This window comes from Vulpes lagopus, chromosome 3 (genome assembly GCF_018345385.1).
Source record: "Vulpes lagopus strain Blue_001 chromosome 3, ASM1834538v1, whole genome shotgun sequence".
In the NCBI taxonomy this organism is placed as follows: domain Eukaryota; kingdom Metazoa; phylum Chordata; class Mammalia; order Carnivora; family Canidae; genus Vulpes; species Vulpes lagopus.
The window spans coordinates 33,492,885-33,515,017 of NC_054826.1; the positions used below are offsets into that span (position 1 = coordinate 33,492,885).

The window sequence follows — 22,133 nt, forward strand, 5'->3', positions numbered from 1 at the left end:
TTGGGCTTACTTTCATTTTATTTGAATAACTATCTTGCACATTGTATCCTAACTTTATCTAATTTACTGTATAGGTTGGTTAATAGTGACATTTAACTGAGCCCTCTGATCTCTCTTTGCCACTTTATCTATTTGCAATGATAGGTTTGTCTGGCTTGTGTTTAGAAAATGCCTTTAGACATTGCACCTGCCTCAAGGAAATGTTGAGCTTTTTGTTTTAAAAGAGAATGATTGAATAACTTTTCTTTTTTGTTAAATACTTGTTTCCTTTTTTCCCCATGCTCTTGCCAGGAGTACAATATCTTTCTTACAAAATTTGAAGATAATCATATACAACTCAGGTTTGGAGATAGCCCACCATGAGAAACCAAGAATTGAAGGGTTTCTTACACAAAAGATTTTATTGAGTGTATTAATTTTCACAGATGAATATTATCAGTCATGACAGTTCTTCTTTCCTCTCCAGTGCTCCCCTGGACACTTTATTGCTGAAAACGTAATTAGGCTATTGCTACAGTTTTCAGTCTGTCAGCTTCTATTGGAACTGAAATGAAATCTGCTACATATTAAAAGATGGCCCCTTGGGAAAACTCTGTTGTTTCTCAGGCATTTGAAAATTTCCAGCAGAAGTCAGAATGTTAGCAAGTTCTGAAGTCTCCCTTGCTATTGTTTGCCTTGACAAATGTTTTCTAATTATTTTAAAGGAGCAATATGGTGTAGTAGTGGAAAGAAGTTGGGTTTTACAGTCATAGGGGAACTTTAAAGATACACTTACCAGACATTGTGTTAGGCACTTCATATACTTCCCTGTATGGCACTTTGACTTCCAACTTTGTCTCTCACAAGGTTTGCAATCTTGGCTAAGTCACTTGATTTGTCTGATTTTTTTTTCCTGGTTTTTACCAGGGAAAGGATTATTCTTTTTAAAAAGATTTATTTATTTGAGAGAAAGAGAGTGAGTCGGAGGGGAGAGCAGGGAGAGAGAGAGAATCTCAAGCAGACTCCACACTGAGCAGGGAGCTCAATTCAGGGCTCAATCCCATGATCCTGAGATCATGATCAGAGCCAAAACCAAGAGTATGATGCTTTACCACCTGAGCCATCCAGGCACCCCTGTAAAAGGATTGTAAAGTGTTTTTTCCCCCAACTCATAGAGTTAGGTCAAATGAAATAATGGGTTTAGAAAGTACTTTGTGAACTGTAAATTATGTAATGGATGATTGGTTAAACATTTATTTATTTATTTATTTATTTATTTATTTATTTATTTAAATTATGTTTTTTCTTTTTTTTCTTCAAAAAATTTTTTTTTAAATTTTATTTATTTATAATAGTCACAGAGAGAGAGAGAGAGAGAGGCAGAGACACAGGCAGAGGGAGAAGCAGGCTCCATGCACTGGGAGCCCGACATGGGATTTGATCCCGGGTCTCCAGGATCACGCCCTGGGCCAAAGGCAGGCGCCAACCGCTGTGCCACCCAGGGATCCCTGGTTAAACATTTAAATGGGATATATTTACTACTCTCAAGAGAAGATAATAAAAACTGATATTTACTAAGATCTTACCAGGTACTAGGCACTGCAAAATGCTTTCTTTGCATAGATTATTTTCTTTAATTCTTACTATATTTTTATGAGGCTGGTACTATTTTCATTTAAAAAAAAGAGGCAGCTTGGGCAGAGAGGTAAAAGAGCTTGGGTTCTGTAGCTTGTAGAGAGTAGAACTAGAATTCAGACCCAGGCAGTCTGAGTCTAGGACCTGTGCTCTTGCTCTTGACCAGACACTTAGAATATCCTGTGAAATCTGTTATTTTGTCCATTTCACCCTATTCTCTTATTCTCTCCAATAACAGGAAACTTTTTTTTTTTCTCATTGTACCTCTTCTTTTGTTTCTTTAGCCAGCTAAATGTTTTCATTTAGATCTTTTACTACTCCTTTGGATAGAAATGTTACAAATATTGGCACGATGTGGCCATTCGTAGTTTCTATTACTGTCTTAATGACCTTTTTAACATAGTGAGACTGGAAAAATACAACTTAGTGTATGTAGGGAAAAAAAATCTCCAAATTCTTAATAATGTCATTGTTTCTTGTGGCAACATTTTCATTAGGCATAAAAAGTTAAAGCTTTATTAACAGTGTATGTTATTATTTTGATCAATTTGCTAACTTGTTTTTCCTTTTCCCTATTTGTAAGGAAATCTACCATTGTCGAAGGCAAATAAAATACAGCAAAGACAAGATGTGGTATTTGGCAAAATTGGTAAGCTAAAATGACATTACCATATAATACTTAGGAAAAGAAGTATTTGAAATTTCCCCCACAATTTGAATTTTCCTCTGTAATTTGAAAAATTGAAAAAAATCACCCTGATTTTTCCAGAAAGTGAGGAATATAATTACAGTTTCCGACAGTTGTTAGGTAATCCACGAATGATTTGCTCAGAAATGAGTGATTCTGCTTAATTTTTACCTTTTTTCTGAGGAACTAAATCACATTGGATACATGGATATTAAGAACAAAGGCATCAGGAAACTGTACTCTGAGAGAATGTAGGAAACAAGCTTATTTATCTTAAAAGTTGATTCAAAAAAATAAAGTTGATTCAAATTTCAAAACCATTGCTTTTTAAGATTTTCCCCAGGAGAATGAAATTTATCTATGAGAGAAGACAAAGCCCCAGATATAAACATATAATACACTTATCCTGCAAAAAAGATAGTCTTTCATACCTAGTGTGATGCTCGCCACCCTGTGTTCTCTCATGTCTGCTCTCAATATTATTAAAACATTTATAATCTCGGTTCTCAGTTTTATGGTTAAAACATTTAAGTTTGATTTTGACTTAAAGAGGGTGGCATCTGTTCTCAAACTTGTTTTCTTCTCTGCCTACGTTAGCTATTTTTATTTTTTTAAGTCAGAGCCCTCCCCCAGTTTTATTGAGATGTAATTGACATATAACTAGTTAGCTGTTTTTAGAAGTTATTTGTATTATGTAAGGCTTTTGCTTTTCACTGAAAAGGGAACATTGACTTTGTAAACTAATTTATCTTCTCTTGTCTGTTACCCTTTAATTCTAGATACGAGGAATGTCCATTGACCAGGCTTTGGCTCAGTTGGAATTCAGTGACAAAAAGGGGGCCCAAATAATTAAAGAGGTAAATTAAGATTTGTAGGGAAGGAGTGCATAGCTGTTTTGCTGGTGTTAGTAAGCTCAGCCTAAATCCTGAGTTCCCTGCTGTAAGTACATAGTTCATATAGTACAGATTTAAGGCATTCAGTTTTATTAATGTCCTCCGTATACCTTAGGAATGTTATAGTCTTAAGTATATTTTTTCTCTGGAGATGCTTTTATTGGCACCAGACATTTATTCATTTTTTTTTACTATTTGTCTATGAAGTGATAAATCTTTGTTTTAATGATTTGGGACTTGATACGGTTTTTTTAGAAGATTGATTTGTTTTTTTTGTTTGTTTTTGGTGGCTGCTGTTTTTTGGGTCAATTCCACTATTGAGAGCTTATGATTTTATAACTAATCGAGTGGAAAGAGCACTTACCTGGGATTCAGGAGACTTAGAATCTAATCTTTTCTGTGACAGTTTCTATTGTGATGATGGGTAAAACACTTAACCTGTCTGGTACCATTTTTCTTATTTGTAAACTGGATGGAATTGGATTAAATGATTTCTAAAGACCCTTCTAGCTCTGAATGTAGCTAAGTCACTACATACAAATGTGCTAATTGGTACTCATGCTGACTTAATTCTAGGCACATGGTATATTTTTGGTTTTTTCTTTTTTTTTTTTTAGGTATATCAATTTTATTAATTTTTTCAGAGAGCCAGCTCCTGGTTTCTTTGATAGGTTCCATTGTTTTTAAAGTTTGTATATCATTTATTTCTGCTCTAATCTTATTTACTTCCTTCCTTCTGTTGGCTCTAGGCTTTGTTCTTTTTCTAGCTCCTTTAGGTATAAGGTTAAATTGTTTATTGAGTTTTTTCTTCCTTGAGGTAGGCCTATATTGCTATATACTTCCCTCTTAAGACTGCTTTTGCTGCATCCCAAAGGTTTTGGACTGTTGTGTTTTCATTTCTTTCCCTGTTTTTAAAAATTTCTTCTTTGATTTCCTGGTTGACCCATTCACTGTTTAGGAGCCATGTTGTTTAGCCTCCCTGTATTTGTGGCGTTTCCAAATTTTTTTCTTGTGGTTATAGTCTTTAGAAAAGGTGCATGGTGGGATTTCAGTTTTAGTGTATTTGTTGAGAATGTTTTGTGACATAATATATGATCTATTCTGGAGAATGTTCCATGTGTATTTGAAAACAATATATATTCTGTGCTTTAAGATGTAGCGTTCTGAATATGTCTGTTAAATCCATCTGATCTAGTGTGTCATTCAAGGCCATTGTTCCTTTGTTGATTTTCAGTTTAAATGATCTGTCCATTGTTAAGAGGGATTTAAAGTCCCCTATTGGGGATCCCTGGGTGGTGCAGCGGTTTAGCGCCTGCCTTTGACCCAGGGCGTGATCCTGGAGACCCAGGATCGAATCCCACGTCGGGCTCCCGGTGCATGGAGCCTGCTTCTCCCTCTGCCTATGTCTCTGCCTCTCTCTCTCTCTCTCTGTGTGACTATCATAAATAAATAAAAATTAAAAAAAAAAAGTCCCCTATTGTTACTGTAACATTATCCTTTAGTTCCTTTATGTTAGTTGTTAATTGTTTTGTATATATGGGTACTCCCATCTTGGGTGCATAAATAATTACAATTGTTATAGCTTCTTGTTGTTATAGCTTCTTATCCCCTTAATGATTATATAATACCCTTGTCTTTTTTTTTTACAGTCTTTGTTTTAAAGTCCAGTTTGCCTGATATAAGTATTGTTACTATGGCTTTCTTTTGAGATTCATTTGTGTGATGAATGTTTTTCCACCACTCACTTTCAACTGCAGATATCTTTAGGACTAAAATGGGTCTCATATAGGCAGCATGTAGGTGGGTGTTGTTTTTTTTTTGTTGTTCATTCTGACACCCTCTGTCTGTGATTGGAGTGTTTAGTCCATTCACGTTCAAAGTAATTATTTTTTTAAAGTAATTATTGATAGATATTTATTGGAATTTTACTACTTGTTTTGTTGTTTCTGGAGATTTTCTCTGATCCTTTCTTGTCTTTGTCACTTCTGATCTCTCCTTTGTGCTCAAAGAGTTCCCTTTAATATTTCCTGCAGGGCTGGTTTAGTGGTCATGAATTTCTTTAGTTTTTGTTTGCGAAACTCTACCTCTCCTATTTTGAATTATAGCCTTGCTGGATAGGTTTTCTTGGCTACAGATTTTTCTTATGCAGCACAATAAACATGCCATGTCATTCCCTTCTGACTTGCCAAGTTTCTGTTGAGAAATCTCAGCTAGCCTTGTGGGTTTTTCCTTGTAAGTAAAGGACTTTTTTGTCTTGCTGCTTTTGAAATTTTTTCTTTTTCACTATATTTTCCAAATTTAATGTGTTGGTGTTGACCTGCTTTTGTTGATTTTGATGGGAGTTCTCAGTGCTTCCTGGGTCTAGATGTCTGTTTCCTTCCCCAGATTAGGGAAGTTTTCTGCTATTGTTTCTGGAAATAAATTTTCTTCCCTCTCTTCTCTCTCTTCTTGGACTCCTATAACACCAGTGTTGTTATGTTTGATGGAGTCACTGAGTTCCCTGACTCAATTCTTGTGTTCCATAATTACTCTTTCTCTCTTTTGTTCAGGTTCATTATTTTTCATTATTTTGTCTTCTAGGTCACTAATTTGTTCCTTTTCTTCTTCCAGCATGCTGTTGATTGGATCAGGCCTATTTCCAGTCTCTTTTATTGTATTCTTCATCTCTGATTTTTTTTTTTTAATTCTTCTATCTCTGTGCTAAGGCTGTCACTGATGTGTTCCATTCTTTTCTGAGGTGCAGTGAGTGTCCTTATGATCATTGCTTTAAATTCTTCATCAGGCATGTTACTTATATCTGTTTTGTTTAGATCTCTGTCCATGGACTTATCTTGGTCTTTTATTTGGAATAAATTCCTCCATCTTGGCATTCTATGTAAGTCTCTGCGTTCTTCTGTGTTAGAAAAGCCAGTTATGTCTCCTGTTCCTGAAAGTATTGACCTTATAAAGAAGAGACCATGTAGTGCCCAGGGCCTAAGTATTTCAGGAAGTGTCTGTGTGCTTTGTGTACTCTGCTGTTGCGTTCTGGCTGTTCTGTCCTTTGAGTCACCTGCAGAGCCTCTCCTTTTCTTTTGTGGGCCATATTTCATCCCTTGCTTGAATGTGGCAAGTTCTAATTAGATATGCTCTGGTCTGCTTGTGAAATGAGACCTGTCACTACCTCTACTGGAACTAAGGCCCTGCAAAACTCTCTGGTCAGGAGACCTGGTATGGGCAGGGGTTTGTGCTGGTCTTCTGGGGGAAGGGCCTGCCAGGCTGGGTCTGAGGCAAGCTTGACTGAGAGGGGCAGTCCCACCAGAGCACAGCGGATTGGGGCTTGATGGAAGCAAATTAGGCAGCCAGTGCTAGTGCTGAGCTGTTTCAAACCCTCAGGTGTCTCTGAGTTCATGCTGAGGGGTAGGGAAGGAAATGGTGCCAGCCATCTCCTTTGTTTCCAGAGGTCTCTATGAGCACTGCTTCTCAAAGTGCTCGGAGAAGAGCGAATGATCTTCCCACTGGAGGTCCTAGGTGCTCTTCCAATCACTATTTCCATGATGCCTGCCCCTGGGATGTTTGCCTGCCTTCTCTCCAAGAGTAGTGCAGTCCCCCCGTGGGGTCTATCCCTGTCATGCCATGCCTGCTGACCATTAAAACTCCAGGCTTTAAGCTCCCCACGGCTTGTAAGAAGTCACGAAATTCAGCCCCTCTTGTTTTCCAAGCCAGTGGTTATGGGGAAACATTCTTGTTCATTCCTCCATGTGCTCCTCCCTCACTCTTATTTACAACCATGGTTCCCTTTTCTGTGCAGCACCTGAGATCCATTTCTCCCCTAATCCATGTCCCTACACTTCCTATCTTCCTTGATGTGGAGACATGATGTCCTTTTCAAAAATCTGGGTTGAGGACATCTGGGGATATCAGTAGTATTTTCTACAATGATGTCCTTTTCAAAAAGCTGGGTTGAGGACATCTGGGGATATCAGTAGTATTTTCTACATTTCAGTTAATTCTCCCTTAAAGCCAGATCTTTTTAGTTTAGTAATTCACTAGTTGAGATTGATGGGTTCAGGCTTGAAGAGGTTCCATTGTAATGCCTATATTTAATTTAGTTCAGAATGCAGTTACTAAGTATCTTTTGTGTACTCAACTTTGTATTTTATTCTTTATCTTTAAATGAATGAAAGTTCTGTTTTTTTTTTTTTTCTTAAAAGATTTTATTTATTTGAGAGAGAGAGTGTGCATGGGCAAGCAAGGGAAGGGGCAGAGATAGAAAGAGGGAGAGAGAATCCCAAGCAGACTCTGCTGAGCACGGAGCCTGATGTGGGGCTTGATCTCATGACCCTGGGATCAATACCTGAGCTGAAATTGAGAGTTTATGCCTACCCAGCTGAGGCACCCAGGCTCTCCATGGTTTCTGTTATTTTGACAATTGTGCTGTTTATAAAAATGTGTTCTGGAGCAGGTTACCTTAATTCAAAATATCTACAGAGAATAGATTTAATAATTATTCAAATTTTCGAGTATGATTTTCTCTACTTGTTTGATGTTTAATGGTTATTTTGGATCCAAAGTTTAAGAATTTTTCAGTAAGATTTATCTCTTAAGCCTCTTGAACTTTTTAATGAGTCTCTGACATAATGTTCATCATCAAGGGTACTGTTACTATTAGTGTTGTTTTCTCTCTTTTTTTTTTTTTTTTTTTTAGATTTTATTTATTTATTCATGAGCATACACAGAGAGGAGAGAGAGAGAGGCAGAGACGCAGGCAGAAGGAGAAGCAGGCTCCATGCAGGGAACCCGATGTGGGACTCGATCCCGGGTCTCCAGGATCACGCCCTGGGCTGAAGGTGGCGCTAAACTGCTGAGCCACCCAGGCTGCCCTGTTGTTTCCTCTTTTACAGCTCATATATGCCACTGTACAGTTAGCAGGATGAGCCATGTTGCCTGCATTTGCAGTTCTTGTCTGAGGGAAGAAAGCTCAGTGCATCCCTTCCCCTCAGTACTGTTATCATTTAATGTTCTCTTTTAAAAATTAACTATAAAACAGAGGCATGTGATTCGCTGTCGTAGTGATAACAAGAAATGAGATATTTAATTCTGTTTTAGTTCAGGGTCAGCCATATCAATGCCTGTCTTTTCTTTGTTTAAGATTCTCTTAGAAGCACAAGATATGGCAGTGAGAGACCACAATGTGGAATTCAGATCCAATTTATATATAGGTAAGATATTTAATATTCTTAGCATTGGAAAATGTCTTCCAATAGTGATGCCACGTTCATTATCTAACAATAGTCTTTAATACCTAACTACTTAAGACTGGGTTTGCCAGTGAAAATTGCTGATAATAGCTTATTCTTCTGCCTTCAGCATGCTAATGTTAGTCTGTTATAAATGGTAATAACCTCACTGCTTTATTGTTACCTGTTCTGTAATGCAAGTAAGATCATGGAACCTATTGCTAATAATTATTTAATAATGGATACCAAAATGATGGTACTTGGTCCTTTAATCACAATAAAACTAAGAGGGAACAGAACTGATTTTTTTAAAATGAAGGAGGTAAATGAAGAATCACATGTGGACTTTAAAAAAAATCTATTTATAATGTGCCAAGCCAGGTGCCTAATCCATAAAGGTGTCCCGAATTTAACCTTCCAATTACCAGAACGGAAAATCTGTTGAGTGGTAAAAGCCAAGATGAAGAGGACCCAGATGTGTTTGTTTCCCTTTGTTATTACATTCTGAAGCATTATCTCAGGTTTTCTATGCTGGTTCCATATCAAATTAAATTAATGTAATTGAAAATGCTTTGGGAAGCATGATGCTCCATATAAATGTAAAGGATTTTTTTTTTTCTAGAAAGAGATCAATGCTTATTACAAACCTCCCTTACCCCCTCCCAACACCACAGTCAAGTGGAACGGTAGGTGGAGTTACTGTTTTCCTTTCACTTCAGCAGCAATTACTCCTAACCTCAGCAGTTTTGTAATCAAACAAAGATGTTGATGTCGAAGCAAAATTTTCTCAATCTGCCAAACCTATGTATGAGAAGAACTGAAGATCTTTTAAATTCACGATACAGGGGACTGCTGCTTTCCAAATAGAGAAGAGGCCAAATCATTATGGGAGAAATCAGTTGTGCATTATGATTTTTCAACAATTAGAGTAAAAACAAATCATCCAAATTCTACTTTATCATGTCACTTCAGTCCTAACTGGAGATACTTATTCTGGTTAAGTTAAAATCCTACCTCAGCTCACTGGGAATTGATGCTAGCAGCCACACCTACTCCTGAAATTCAAATGAGTTATGATTTTCAATGGAAATATCTTATTTTAAAGCTGAATCTTGTATAACTGATTATATTCTGATACATGCATAGATGCAGAGAGAAATCAAAATGGTATCTCAGAAGATGGAGGGCCATAGTAGTTACTCATAAGCTTTTTCTTCTGAGAGAAGTATGAATAAATAATGTTGGGAGGGCCCAGAATCATTGGAAGAGATGAAGTGGATGAAGAGCAAGACCATTTGCTTAAAACCTCTTGGTGACCTTTCCTTTTTTAAGACTGAATATCAAATCCAATTTAATTAATTTTATTCATTTTCATAAGAATAGGATCTTCTTAGCTGACAGACAAAACTTTGTAATGGAATTCAGATACAAATGAAATAGAATTTGTCTTTAAATCCTTTTCAGTAATTTTAGTAAAGTGAGAACGGGTGAGGAGCTTAATCCTGTCTTCCCAAATGAAGGAGCAAAGTCCAATGTTGCCATTAAGCAAAAATAAAATTAACCAATCCTTATGCACATTTCTGCTGAAAAATCTCTACTGCACCTGCACCCCTTTTTCATCCAGTTCTGTGTAAAAATCTCTTTTCTTGAGTAGGGCTAATAAGTTTGGATTTGTCTTACGATTATAAAAGCTCATTTGCTAAATATTTTGCTGCCAAATTCTTTTATGAAGAGTAAAAAAAAGATGAGTACCCTCAGGAAGATGAGGGTCATCACATGTCAGACATTTATCCCTGTATTTGCCAAAGTTCCCTGATACGGGGTGCCTGGATGGCTCAGTGGTTGAGCGTCTGTTTTCTGCCCAGGGCCTGATCCTGGGGTCCTGGGATCGAGTCCCACATCAGACTCCCTGCATGGAGCCTGCTTCTCTCTCTGCCTGTGTGTCTGCCTGTCTCTCTGTGTTTCTCATGAATAAATAAATAAAATCTTAAAAAAAAAAAAAAAAAAAACCAAAACCAAAGTTTCCTGAAATCATTTGAGATTATTAAAAATACAGATTCCCAGGACCCACCAAAAGACACCACTGGATCTGAAACTTTCAAGGAAGGCCTGGGGAGCTGTTAAATAAATATCCCAGCGATTCTTACCTATAAAATATGGAGAAACTCCTTTTTCCTCCTTACTTTCAACTGCAGATATCTTTAGGACTAAAATGGGTCTCATATAGGCAGCATGTAGGTGGGTGTTGTTTTTTTTTTGTTGTTCATTCTGACACCCTCTGTCTGTGATTGGAGTGTTTAGTCCATTCACGTTCAAAGTAATTATTTTTTTAAAGTAATTATTGATAGATATTTATTGGAATTTTACTACTTGTTTTGTTGTTTCTGGAGATTTTCTCTGATCCTTTCTTGTCTTTGTCACTTCTGATCTCTCCTTTGTGCTCAAAGAGTTCCCTTTAATATTTCCTGCAGGGCTGGTTTAGTGGTCATGAATTTCTTTAGTTTTTGTTTGCGAAACTCTACCTCTCCTATTTTGAATTATAGCCTTGCTGGATAGGTTTTCTTGGCTACAGATTTTTCTTATGCAGCACAATAAACATGCCATGTCATTCCCTTCTGACTTGCCAAGTTTCTGTTGAGAAATCTCAGCTAGCCTTGTGGGTTTTTCCTTGTAAGTAAAGGACTTTTTTGTCTTGCTGCTTTTGAAATTTTTTCTTTTTCACTATATTTTCCAAATTTAATGTGTTGGTGTTGACCTGCTTTTGTTGATTTTGATGGGAGTTCTCAGTGCTTCCTGGGTCTAGATGTCTGTTTCCTTCCCCAGATTAGGGAAGTTTTCTGCTATTGTTTCTGGAAATAAATTTTCTTCCCTCTCTTCTCTCTCTTCTTGGACTCCTATAACACCAGTGTTGTTATGTTTGATGGAGTCACTGAGTTCCCTGACTCAATTCTTGTGTTCCATAATTACTCTTTCTCTCTTTTGTTCAGGTTCATTATTTTTCATTATTTTGTCTTCTAGGTCACTAATTTGTTCCTTTTCTTCTTCCAGCATGCTGTTGATTGGATCAGGCCTATTTCCAGTCTCTTTTATTGTATTCTTCATCTCTGATTTTTTTTTTTTAATTCTTCTATCTCTGTGCTAAGGCTGTCACTGATGTGTTCCATTCTTTTCTGAGGTGCAGTGAGTGTCCTTATGATCATTGCTTTAAATTCTTCATCAGGCATGTTACTTATATCTGTTTTGTTTGTCCATGGACTTATCTTGGTCTTTTATTTGGAATAAATTCCTCCATCTTGGCATTCTATGTAAGTCTCTGCGTTCTTCTGTGTTAGAAAAGCCAGTTATGTCTCCTGTTCCTGAAAGTATTGACCTTATAAAGAAGAGACCATGTAGTGCCCAGGGCCTAAGTATTTCAGGAAGTGTCTGTGTGCTTTGTGTACTCTGCTGTTGCGTTCTGGCTGTTCTGTCCTTTGAGTCACCTGCAGAGCCTCTCCTTTTCTTTTGTGGGCCATATTTCATCCCTTGCTTGAATGTGGCAAGTTCTAATTAGATATGCTCTGGTCTGCTTGTGAAATGAGACCTGTCACTACCTCTACTGGAACTAAGGCCCTGCAAAACTCTCTGGTCAGGAGACCTGGTATGGGCAGGGGTTTGTGCTGGTCTTCTGGGGGAAGGGCCTGCCAGGCTGGGTCTGAGGCAAGCTTGACTGAGAGGGGCAGTCCCACCAGAGCACAGCGGATTGGGGCTTGATGGAAGCAAATTAGGCAGCCAGTGCTAGTGCTGAGCTGTTTCAAACCCTCAGGTGTCTCTGAGTTCATGCTGAGGGGTAGGGAAGGAAATGGTGCCAGCCATCTCCTTTGTTTCCAGAGGTCTCTATGAGCACTGCTTCTCAAAGTGCTCGGAGAAGAGCGAATGATCTTCCCACTGGAGGTCCTAGGTGCTCTTCCAATCACTATTTCCATGATGCCTGCCCCTGGGATGTTTGCCTGCCTTCTCTCCAAGAGTAGTGCAGTCCCCCCGTGGGGTCTATCCCTGTCATGCCATGCCTGCTGACCATTAAAACTCCAGGCTTTAAGCTCCCCACGGCTTGTAAGAAGTCACGAAATTCAGCCCCTCTTGTTTTCCAAGCCAGTGGTTATGGGGAAACATTCTTGTTCATTCCTCCATGTGCTCCTCCCTCACTCTTATTTACAACCATGGTTCCCTTTTCTGTGCAGCACCTGAGATCCATTTCTCCCCTAATCCATGTCCCTACACTTCCTATCTTCCTTGATGTGGAGACATGATGTCCTTTTCAAAAATCTGGGTTGAGGACATCTGGGGATATCAGTAGTATTTTCTACAATGATGTCCTTTTCAAAAAGCTGGGTTGAGGACATCTGGGGATATCAGTAGTATTTTCTACATTTCAGTTAATTCTCCCTTAAAGCCAGATCTTTTTAGTTTAGTAATTCACTAGTTGAGATTGATGGGTTCAGGCTTGAAGAGGTTCCATTGTAATGCCTATATTTAATTTAGTTCAGAATGCAGTTACTAAGTATCTTTTGTGTACTCAACTTTGTATTTTATTCTTTATCTTTAAATGAATGAAAGTTCTGTTTTTTTTTTTTTTCTTAAAAGATTTTATTTATTTGAGAGAGAGAGTGTGCATGGGCAAGCAAGGGAAGGGGCAGAGATAGAAAGAGGGAGAGAGAATCCCAAGCAGACTCTGCTGAGCACGGAGCCTGATGTGGGGCTTGATCTCATGACCCTGGGATCAATACCTGAGCTGAAATTGAGAGTTTATGCCTACCCAGCTGAGGCACCCAGGCTCTCCATGGTTTCTGTTATTTTGACAATTGTGCTGTTTATAAAAATGTGTTCTGGAGCAGGTTACCTTAATTCAAAATATCTACAGAGAATAGATTTAATAATTATTCAAATTTTCGAGTATGATTTTCTCTACTTGTTTGATGTTTAATGGTTATTTTGGATCCAAAGTTTAAGAATTTTTCAGTAAGATTTATCTCTTAAGCCTCTTGAACTTTTTAATGAGTCTCTGACATAATGTTCATCATCAAGGGTACTGTTACTATTAGTGTTGTTTTCTCTCTTTTTTTTTTTTTTTTTTTTAGATTTTATTTATTTATTCATGAGCATACACAGAGAGGAGAGAGAGAGAGGCAGAGACGCAGGCAGAAGGAGAAGCAGGCTCCATGCAGGGAACCCGATGTGGGACTCGATCCCGGGTCTCCAGGATCACGCCCTGGGCTGAAGGTGGCGCTAAACTGCTGAGCCACCCAGGCTGCCCTGTTGTTTCCTCTTTTACAGCTCATATATGCCACTGTACAGTTAGCAGGATGAGCCATGTTGCCTGCATTTGCAGTTCTTGTCTGAGGGAAGAAAGCTCAGTGCATCCCTTCCCCTCAGTACTGTTATCATTTAATGTTCTCTTTTAAAAATTAACTATAAAACAGAGGCATGTGATTCGCTGTCGTAGTGATAACAAGAAATGAGATATTTAATTCTGTTTTAGTTCAGGGTCAGCCATATCAATGCCTGTCTTTTCTTTGTTTAAGATTCTCTTAGAAGCACAAGATATGGCAGTGAGAGACCACAATGTGGAATTCAGATCCAATTTATATATAGGTAAGATATTTAATATTCTTAGCATTGGAAAATGTCTTCCAATAGTGATGCCACGTTCATTATCTAACAATAGTCTTTAATACCTAACTACTTAAGACTGGGTTTGCCAGTGAAAATTGCTGATAATAGCTTATTCTTCTGCCTTCAGCATGCTAATGTTAGTCTGTTATAAATGGTAATAACCTCACTGCTTTATTGTTACCTGTTCTGTAATGCAAGTAAGATCATGGAACCTATTGCTAATAATTATTTAATAATGGATACCAAAATGATGGTACTTGGTCCTTTAATCACAATAAAACTAAGAGGGAACAGAACTGATTTTTTTAAAATGAAGGAGGTAAATGAAGAATCACATGTGGACTTTAAAAAAAATCTATTTATAATGTGCCAAGCCAGGTGCCTAATCCATAAAGGTGTCCCGAATTTAACCTTCCAATTACCAGAACGGAAAATCTGTTGAGTGGTAAAAGCCAAGATGAAGAGGACCCAGATGTGTTTGTTTCCCTTTGTTATTACATTCTGAAGCATTATCTCAGGTTTTCTATGCTGGTTCCATATCAAATTAAATTAATGTAATTGAAAATGCTTTGGGAAGCATGATGCTCCATATAAATGTAAAGGATTTTTTTTTTTCTAGAAAGAGATCAATGCTTATTACAAACCTCCCTTACCCCCTCCCAACACCACAGTCAAGTGGAACGGTAGGTGGAGTTACTGTTTTCCTTTCACTTCAGCAGCAATTACTCCTAACCTCAGCAGTTTTGTAATCAAACAAAGATGTTGATGTCGAAGCAAAATTTTCTCAATCTGCCAAACCTATGTATGAGAAGAACTGAAGATCTTTTAAATTCACGATACAGGGGACTGCTGCTTTCCAAATAGAGAAGAGGCCAAATCATTATGGGAGAAATCAGTTGTGCATTATGATTTTTCAACAATTAGAGTAAAAACAAATCATCCAAATTCTACTTTATCATGTCACTTCAGTCCTAACTGGAGATACTTATTCTGGTTAAGTTAAAATCCTACCTCAGCTCACTGGGAATTGATGCTAGCAGCCACACCTACTCCTGAAATTCAAATGAGTTATGATTTTCAATGGAAATATCTTATTTTAAAGCTGAATCTTGTATAACTGATTATATTCTGATACATGCATAGATGCAGAGAGAAATCAAAATGGTATCTCAGAAGATGGAGGGCCATAGTAGTTACTCATAAGCTTTTTCTTCTGAGAGAAGTATGAATAAATAATGTTGGGAGGGCCCAGAATCATTGGAAGAGATGAAGTGGATGAAGAGCAAGACCATTTGCTTAAAACCTCTTGGTGACCTTTCCTTTTTTAAGACTGAATATCAAATCCAATTTAATTAATTTTATTCATTTTCATAAGAATAGGATCTTCTTAGCTGACAGACAAAACTTTGTAATGGAATTCAGATACAAATGAAATAGAATTTGTCTTTAAATCCTTTTCAGTAATTTTAGTAAAGTGAGAACGGGTGAGGAGCTTAATCCTGTCTTCCCAAATGAAGGAGCAAAGTCCAATGTTGCCATTAAGCAAAAATAAAATTAACCAATCCTTATGCACATTTCTGCTGAAAAATCTCTACTGCACCTGCACCCCTTTTTCATCCAGTTCTGTGTAAAAATCTCTTTTCTTGAGTAGGGCTAATAAGTTTGGATTTGTCTTACGATTATAAAAGCTCATTTGCTAAATATTTTGCTGCCAAATTCTTTTATGAAGAGTAAAAAAAAGATGAGTACCCTCAGGAAGATGAGGGTCATCACATGTCAGACATTTATCCCTGTATTTGCCAAAGTTCCCTGATACGGGGTGCCTGGATGGCTCAGTGGTTGAGCGTCTGTTTTCTGCCCAGGGCCTGATCCTGGGGTCCTGGGATCGAGTCCCACATCAGACTCCCTGCATGGAGCCTGCTTCTCTCTCTGCCTGTGTGTCTGCCTGTCTCTCTGTGTTTCTCATGAATAAATAAATAAAATCTTAAAAAAAAAAAAAAAAAAAACCAAAACCAAAGTTTCCTGAAATCATTTGAGATTATTAAAAATACAGATTCCCAGGACCCACCACAGACCCACTGGATCTGAAACTTCAAGGGAGAGGCCTGGGGAGCTGTTTAATAAATATCCCAGTGATTCTTACCTATAAAATATGAGAAACTCCTTTTCCTCCTTGTATTCATGGAAAAGACCTAGACTAGACATTTCATTCCATAGATAAATGTCTTTTAGAGTTTTGAAAGACTAGTCACGTGTTGGCTACGATTTTAGCCCAGCAGTGGCTCCTCAGTCTCTTACATAAGTATGGGCATTTCAAGGGATGTAATTTTTGGGAGCATATGTTCTCATTATATGGTAATTCCTTCAAATGCCTGTCATCAGTCTAAAGCTAATACCTGGTGTTGCATGACCACAGATTTTGAAAATTCATTTCCTTTTCAAACTTATAATAATGACTAATGGCACTGTGAATAGACCTTAACAAGTGGACATGGACTAATAAAATGTCACTGCTTAGTGATTCATGGCATCTAAAGTGATTTACTTTAGAGAATGTGATTGACTGACTTTGTAAATCAGTCTTCTGGGCTAAGAGTGATGAAGAGGGAAGAGGGTTTCCAATTTTAAAATATCAGGATTCACATTTCCCTAAATACCAGTAATAGGAAATATTGACAGTATTTTTAATATTCTGCATACCTGTTGGGTATCATCTTTAGATGAGCACCATCTTGGGCATACTTTACACTGTTCTCATTTTTGAGATATCTTAATGTTTTTTCTTTGATTCAGAAAGTATTTGAGTACCTTCCATGTGCATACTGCCCACGTAGTTAGGGATGGTATATCTTATTAAAGCAATGTAAAACATTTAGCACATATAGTTTTGTTCTTTGACAGCAGTAGTCCTTTAGAAATATACGTAAATTGTTTTTTCTGAGTTGGAACAAACCATATTCATTATTAATACTGTATGTACGTGGAAAACTTTGAAACTTATTTTAGAATTTGAGCAAATTTACCAGGTAGCTATATTGGAAGAAAATGATATTAATTAGTAGAGGTTGTATTTCAAAATCATTTCTGTTCCTTGTTGAACGTAAACTTTGGGGGCAATACAAAAGACCCATTTGGTTGAGGAAATGACTTTTACAGATTAAACGTGAACACTTATACAAGATAGTATATGGTTTGGGACCAAAAAGAGTAATATGTGTAAATAGGAGTAGAGAAGAGGATGTTAGTATTGGTTAGAAAAGTCATGTAATTTTTCTAGAAAAATTTGGCTTTTGAAGATAGGTGTCTGGGTATCCAAAAGAGTGTCCAGGAAGAAAGGTTTTTCAGAGTGGAGTAACCACATGAGCTAAGGCACATAGGTTGGAATGAGCAGTGATTGTGTGGTCCAGTGAGTGAAATAGTTGAAGGAAGCAGAGATTTGACCTTGAGCAGATAAAACTGAAAGGGTGGATTGGGCCTAGATCCAGAGGGCTGAACAGGACAGGCTGTGGAATTTGGTTTTCATATTGAAGAGGAACCACAGGAAGTTTTGGGGTAAGATATTTATGTTATTAAGGCAGTGTTTTAAGACTATTAACTATAAAGCAATGGTTTTGAGATTGTGCTGTGGGGTCTCCCAAGGGTGAGGCATAGGGCAAACAGAAGAGCTCCTTGATATCTGGGTCACTGCTGCAGCCTTGGAGCCCAGGATGGAGCCTGGCACCTCACAGAAACTCAGATATAGTTTGTGAGTGAATGAATGAGACAGTTTTGGATCTCTCCCTACTCGTATTTCAATTAGAACAGATGATTCTATACAAAAGCAGTTAAAATCCCTAACATACAGAATTAGTGTGAGAGACTGAGGAGGAGAGACCAGGAACCAGTTTGGAATCTATAATCCTCTAGGTCCTGATTTCATTCACACTTCATAGTGGCTATGTTGCATATTCCCATTACAGTGTATTAAAGAATTCTGGTGTTTCAGAAGAATTAATGTTTTTGTTTTGACATAGAAAATGTGGTATTATGTGCCTGCCACAAGATAGGCAGATGGTATTTTATGGCTTTAGGATGAAATCATGACTAGCATTTGGCAGATATTGACATTTGCTCTTACATGTTTGGGGGAGATGGAAAATGGTAGTTAACATTGACCCTGAGAGGCAGATCATTGTGCTTGGATAGGTTATGTAGTACTGCATAGTTAGCTAATTCAGATACTGTTTTCACTGGAGTAGTGTTCCTTTTCCTCAAAGTATTTGGAAATGGGTGCTCAAGTGGAATAGAGTTGCAGTTTTGGATGGAAGCAGCCACTGTGTTTGTAAAATGCCTTTTAGAAGATTTCTCCACTTTTCCTAGTGTCATTGTGTTTATTTGTAGGTTTCCTCCTGACAGATGGATCTAGAGGAATTAGTGGTACTTCATTCTAAAGTGATTTGTGTAATTTGGCTTTCTCTTTGGAAATCTTAAACACATTTCTTTAGTGCCCAGTGATGAAGTTGGTATAAGGACAGTAGTTCTTTCCTTATCTCCCGGAGGCCCTAGGCAGTTTTCTTAATCACTTTCATCCTTCACTTTCTCTCTGGCCAAGCTAGGATGTTTATGCTGAAACTCATTTCATGAGAGGACTGTAGTTAGAGGGTTGTCAGCGCTATACTTTGATGCAGTCCTTATATTTATAAAGTTATGTCACAGTAAGAATGCAGTAAGAAGGGTGAGTATTGAAGTGGATTAATTTGATATGTCTTCTGTAGGTTTTGGCTTTTTAAAAAAAATTGTATTTTTTTACATTTTTTAAGATTTAAATTCAATTTGCCAACATATAGTATAACAAACACCCAGTGCTCATCCCATCAATTGCCCTCCTCATTTCCCATCAACCAGTTACCCCATCCCCCACCCACAGGTTTTGGCTTTTTATTTATTTATTTAAATTAAATTTAATTTTTTAAAAGATTTTATTTATTCATGAAAGAGAGAGGCAGAGACATAGGCAGAGAGAGAAGCAGGCTCTGTGTAGGGAGCCCGATGTGGGACTCAATCCCAGGACTCCAGGATCACATGCTGGGCTGAATGGAGGCGCTCAACCACTGAGCTACCCAGGTGTCCCAAGGTTTTGGCTTTTTAAAGGGCTTATTAAATTAACTCAAGGAGTAACTGACTAAAATTCAGAAAATAGTAGAAAGTGGTTACTCCTTTGATTTACTGTGGGTAAAAACTGGTGAACAGATTTCTTCTTAACTAGTATTTGAAAAATTTCTTTAAATTTACAAAGTCAGACATTGACATGCAAAAAATTAGGGAGGGGAGATTAGGGAGCTCTTGTGATATGGGAGTTCCTAAAATTGACCACAAAACAGAATTACTGGGGGAGGGGGATTGCTGTTGGTTCAGAATGTAATTTCCAAGACCCACCCCAAATATAGTAAATTAGAATCTCCAGAGATGGAGTCTTGGCATCTGCATTTAAAATATGTTCCGTGGGTTAGTCTGATGTAGCCAGAGGACCAGCATTTAGGAATCTTTGGTTCCAGCGGCTTCTCACCACAGTTAGAATGAAATGAAAATTCTTTACTTCGGCCTTCAGGGCTCTCAGTAACGGTGCCTTTACCACTGGTCTTCTTCCCTGTTTGTACTATATTTTGCCTTGTTTACTGTGCTTCAGCAGGCTGATCTTTTTTCTGTTTCTAAAACAAGCCAGCACACTGATCAGAACGGCTAAAATTAACAAGTCAGGAAACAACAGATGGTGAGGATGCAGAGAAAGGGGAACCCTCTTACACTCTTCGTGGGAATGTAAGGTGGTGCAGCCACTCTGGAAAGCAGTATGGAGGTTGAAAAGTTGAAGATAGAACTGCCCTATGACCTAAGAATTGCACTACTAGGTGTTTACCCCAAAGTTACGAATGTAATGGTCTGAAGGGGCACATGTACCCCATTGTTTATAGCAGCAATGTCCACAATAGCCAAAATATAGAAAAAGCCCAGATGTCCATTGATAGATAAATGGATAAAGAAGATGTGGTGTACACACACACATACACACATTACACATATTAATCAGCCATCAAAAAATTGAAATCTTACTATTTGCAATGACATAATGGAACTAGAATATATCATGCTAAACAAAATAAATCAGAGAAAGACTAATCCCATATGATTTCACTTATGTGTAATTTAAGAAACAAAACAGATGAACATAGGGGAAGAGAAGGAAAAATAAGATGAAAACAGGGAGGGTAACAGTCCATAAGAGACTCTTAACTCTAGAGAGCAAGCTGAGGGTCATTGGAGGGGAGGTTAGTAGGAGATGGGGTAACTAGGGGATGGGCATTAAGGAGGGCATGTGATGTAATGAGCACTGGGTGTTATATGCAACTGATGAATCACTAAATTCTACCTCTGAAACCAGTGATAACAGTATATGTTAAGTTGAATTTAAATAAAAAATAAAACAAGCCAAGCACATTCCCACCATTGGGTCTTTGGACTTGCTTTTACCTCTGCTTGGAGTACCGTGCCCCTAGATATTTGCATAGATGATTCATTCTGGTCTTGGATCAAATATCTCTTCCTCAATTATGCCTCTTGACACCGTTCAGTCTGAAGTTGCCCCCAGCATCCCATCAGTCTCTGTCACATCACTGTTTTTAATCATTGTACTTGTCACTAACTGGAATGATCATGTTTACTTTCTCCTCTAGAATGCTGCATGAAGGCAGGGCCCTTGCTAGTCTTGTTCACTCTTATCCAACACCTAGGATAGAGGTCCTTAATAAGTACTCGAGAGATACCTATTTTGAGACAAATCTCCTCACACCACCAGATGAACTCATGTGGCCTTAGAATCCAGTTAAGGAAAGGACAAAAATTGCCCAGGTGATTGAGCTATAGTCTTGTGGATGTAATCATTTCCTATAACTCTCTTTGTCTTCCCTGTCTAGCTGAATCGACTTCAGGGCGAGGCCAGTACCTGAAACGCATCCGATACCATGGCAGAGGACGCTTTGGGATCATGGAGAAGGTTTATTGCCATTACTTTGTGAAGTTGGTGGAAGGCCCCCCGCCTCCACCTGAGGCACGGAAGACAGCAGTCACCCATGCCAAAGAGTATATTCAGGAGCTCCGCAACCGGACCATTATTCACACTCTGTGATGGGGGATTCAGACTCTACAGTGTATATATTTTGCCATTTATTTCTTAAAAACAAACAGATTAAAGATAAATGCTTTTTATGACTTGTCATTGAGTTATTGCAATATGAAGTATAATTGCTCGTTTTATATGAATATGTATAAGGCTTTGCCCATCTTTTTTGAGCCTCTGGGTATATTTGTGCATTTGCAACTTGGAAGGGGAAATCAGCTTTAAACAGTAACACTACAATTCAGAAGGCTTTTTTGAATACCTTTGTAAGGGAATGTTAACTTTCCAAAAGTAGGTGGCAGTTTTGATACTGGACTTGAGTAGAATGTTACAGAATAAGAAATACAGAATAAGTTATACAGAATAACACGTATTCTTATCAGAATAAGTTCTTGTTTTACTTGATCTTCTCGGGACTGGGGAGGAGGTGGTGGAGAGCATAGCTACATGTATTTTAGGGCATTCTGTAGTTCTGTTTCTACTTTCACTGTTGGCATAGGCCGGTGGGCAAGACATTATATTTTCCTTTACTGCTTTAGCAGTGTCTTGAAATTACAGAAGTTTATTAGATACATTAATCTAGAACTCCAAGAACCCTCTGAGAAAGTTTTCTTCTAGTTAAATAAAGACTGTTCTCATGTCTCCTTCCAACAATGCTTTCTATTGCTTGGTTATCTTGAGGATTGATTCATTTTTCAGAGTAAATTCAATTACCTAGAGAAGAATTGAACCAGTCTGAGCATTGCATTCTAAAATAAGGCAGTAGGTGGCACTCATTTACCTCTTATTAACAGAAAATTGTTAGTATTGAGTATTCAGCACTACCTGGCTCTCATTGATACAACTGTTTTCACTGACAAGAAGCCCTTGGTCCACACCCCTAGTCCGATGCTACTCAAACTTTGGTATACAGAGGAGGACCG

General features: G+C 37.9%; 1 protein-coding gene across 4 annotated transcripts in view; it reads left to right on the forward strand.

Annotated features, from left to right (window-relative positions):
• MRPL22 (mitochondrial ribosomal protein L22) overlaps nucleotides 1-21,299 on the forward strand; it is a 44,694-nt gene extending 23,395 nt beyond the window's left edge. For 3 of the 4 annotated variants that reach the window (XM_041748943.1, XM_041748946.1, XM_041748945.1), the window contains 4 exons: nucleotides 2,198-2,263; nucleotides 3,082-3,159; nucleotides 8,324-8,393; nucleotides 21,008-21,299. In XM_041748943.1, the coding sequence (XP_041604877.1) occupies nucleotides 2,198-2,263; nucleotides 3,082-3,159; nucleotides 8,324-8,393; nucleotides 21,008-21,219 (426 nt within the window). In that variant the 3' untranslated portion in view covers nucleotides 21,220-21,299. Of the gene's footprint in view, nucleotides 1-2,197; nucleotides 2,264-3,081; nucleotides 3,160-8,323; nucleotides 8,394-13,969; nucleotides 14,040-21,007 lie in introns of all 4 variants that reach the window. The other variant, XM_041748944.1, reaches the window with a different exon arrangement.
• Nucleotides 21,300-22,133: the final 834 nt, after the last annotated feature.